The sequence below is a fragment of the Otolemur garnettii genome, unplaced genomic scaffold, assembly GCF_000181295.1.
Source record: "Otolemur garnettii isolate 467f Iridium unplaced genomic scaffold, OtoGar3 scaffold00133, whole genome shotgun sequence".
In the NCBI taxonomy this organism is placed as follows: Eukaryota; Metazoa; Chordata; class Mammalia; order Primates; family Galagidae; genus Otolemur; species Otolemur garnettii.
In genome coordinates, this window is record NW_003852528.1 from 4,648,716 (window position 1) to 4,651,030 (window position 2,315).

Below are 2,315 nucleotides of genomic sequence, written 5' to 3' on the forward strand. Positions count from 1 at the left end.
TGCCAAGTCCGGCGGGGGACAGGCGGACCCGCCCTCCCTGCGGAGCCGCGACCCTGAGTCCACCGGCTGCAGATGGGTGCCCGAGGCGCCAAAGATGCAGGCGGGCCGGGGCGAGACGCCGGCGCCGGCCAGGGAGCTCTTCCGGGACGCAGCCTTCCCCGCGTCGGACTCCTCGCTTTTCTTCAACTCGTCCACGCCGCTGGCCCAGTTCCGAGAGGACATCACCTGGCGGCGGCCCCAGGTGGGGCTGAGCCGGGCACGGGGCTCCGGCGGGGTGCGGCAGGCGGGCGGCCCGGGCTCTGCGAGCGCGGGATCTGCTGTGGTTATCCTCAGGAGCGGGCCTCACCGCCCGTCCTCGTAGCTCTTTCCTGAGGATACGAAACGAGATCGTGGCCTCCATCTGCGAGGGCTCCAGTCCAGAAGGAGGCTCAGGGCAAAGCGAGGGCGCCGTCTTCACAGAGACATAAGCCCACCCCACTTCCTTGCTGTGCTCTGAAGAGCGCCCGGCCACACCTGCCCCCGGGCCATCATGCCTGCTTTGACCACAGCTGTCCTGTGTCCACTTGTCATGGCAGTGAGGGCCTCTCACGGAAGCCCTCACTAGAATGTACAGGCTGAGCTCACAAACCAAAGCTGGGGGGAAATTTCGGTTTGGGACTTTGTGTATCTGCGTTTCCATGTGTAAACATTTAAAATGTTAACTCAAAGGAATGCCTTGTCCTAGTGCTATGATGATACTTTTAGAAATGCTTTATCTGTTGGATTAGACTGCCCAGAAATAGCCTTGCCCTCAGTGGATGCAGTCTTAGTGGAGACAGCTGGATGGCCACGAGTCCATGAGCAGGGCTCAGTCTTTTTGGCTGCCTCTGGCATCTGACTGAGGTGGCTTTGACAGGCTGTTTTCCTTGGGCAACACTGAGAAAGCCAGGAGGAGGCAAAGTCAGAGCTTGAACATCTTTTAGGCCATGCCATTGGTATTTCAGTTTTACTTGATTGAAAATGGACTTTTTGTACAATTAAAGGTAGTATGGGTTTTTAGTAGAAGAGTGATTCTATTGAATTTATTGTTTTTGTTTGTCTTCTTAAGAGACAGACTCTCACTGTGTCACTCAGACTGTAAGGCAGTGGCAGGATTGTAGGTTACTGCAACCTCAAACTAGACTTAGGCAATCCTGCTGCATCAGCCTTCTGAGTAGTTGGGACTACAGGTGTGTGCCACCACGCCCAGCTCATTTTTAAAAGTTTATTTTTGTACAGAAGTAGTCTTACTGTATTGCTCAGGCTGGTCTTGAACTCCTGGCCTCAGGTGACCCTCTACCTTGACCTCCCAAAGTGCTGAGATTATAGGCCTGATCCACCACACCCAGCCTTGGATCTGTGTTTTAAGAAGCTCACTCTTGCTGCTGGGTGGGAAATGGATTGCTGGGGTAAGATTGCCAGTGGCCATCGCAGTGGTCCTGGAGTAAGCTAAAGGATGCTCAGGTCAGGGTAACAAGGTTTAGGATGTGAATTTGGAGTAGTGGAGTTGAGAAATGCTTTGGAGAAGGATTGACAGTCCTTAGTGACTGAAGTAGAGGGTGAGGATAACAGAAGAATCAAGCTGACTTCTAGATTTCTGGCCTAAGCCAGATGGTGGCCTGGGTTGACCTGGAATTGGACTTTGTTCTCACTTGTTCAGGTGGAGCTGTCCGGTAGACAGGAGAACATAAGTGTTGGGAGCGCAGTAAGGCCTGGGCAGAGGCATTTGTCTGGAGTTGGAGTGTCATAGATGGTTTACAGGCCAAGGCCTGGGATAGTGTGCAGGAGGAAGTACCAGTAGAAAAGAAGGGGCCTCAGGACTGAGCCTTGAGGAACCCTAAATTTTCTTGAGGTCAAGCAACTGCCCTGACAGGTAGCCTTGAGAAGCAGCAGGCAGTGAGGTGAGAGGACAGCCAGGGGCATGTGGCATCATGGAAACAAAGAAGGAACACTTCGGGGGCAGGGGACAGTCAGCTGTCCTGAATACTGCCGAGTGGTTGGGAAGGACATGGACAGAGGATTTGACAACATGGGGATGACACTGATAGAGGCAGTTAGGGGGCATGATTGGCTCAGAAGCTAGAGGGACCCATGTTGAGAGTTAACAGAAGGGAGAAGGTTGTTAACAAAGGGAGCTTAGAGAGGAATATGGTTCTGAGGGTATATCCCAGAGAAGGTGGCACATCTCCTGCCCTTATGCTAGAGGGATCCCCTCTGGAAGTAGGAGGGCTGGAGTCATAGGGCGAGAGCAGGCTCTGGGCAGCAGGAGTTGCCCAGAGCAGTGGCTTCTGATAGAA

General features: G+C 53.6%; 1 protein-coding gene across 2 annotated transcripts in view; it reads left to right on the plus strand.

The window, feature by feature from the left end:
• The first annotated feature begins 14 nt into the window (after window positions 1-14).
• CAPN10 (calpain 10) overlaps window positions 15-2,315 on the plus strand; it is a 12,376-nt gene continuing 10,075 nt past the window's right edge. Inside the window, exon 1 of one of the 2 annotated variants that reach the window (XM_012810438.2) lies at window positions 15-241. In XM_012810438.2, coding sequence (XP_012665892.1) covers window positions 95-241 — 147 coding nt within the window. In that variant the 5' untranslated portion in view covers window positions 15-94. The remainder of the gene's footprint in view (window positions 242-2,315) is intronic. The other variant, XM_023518264.1, reaches the window with a different exon arrangement.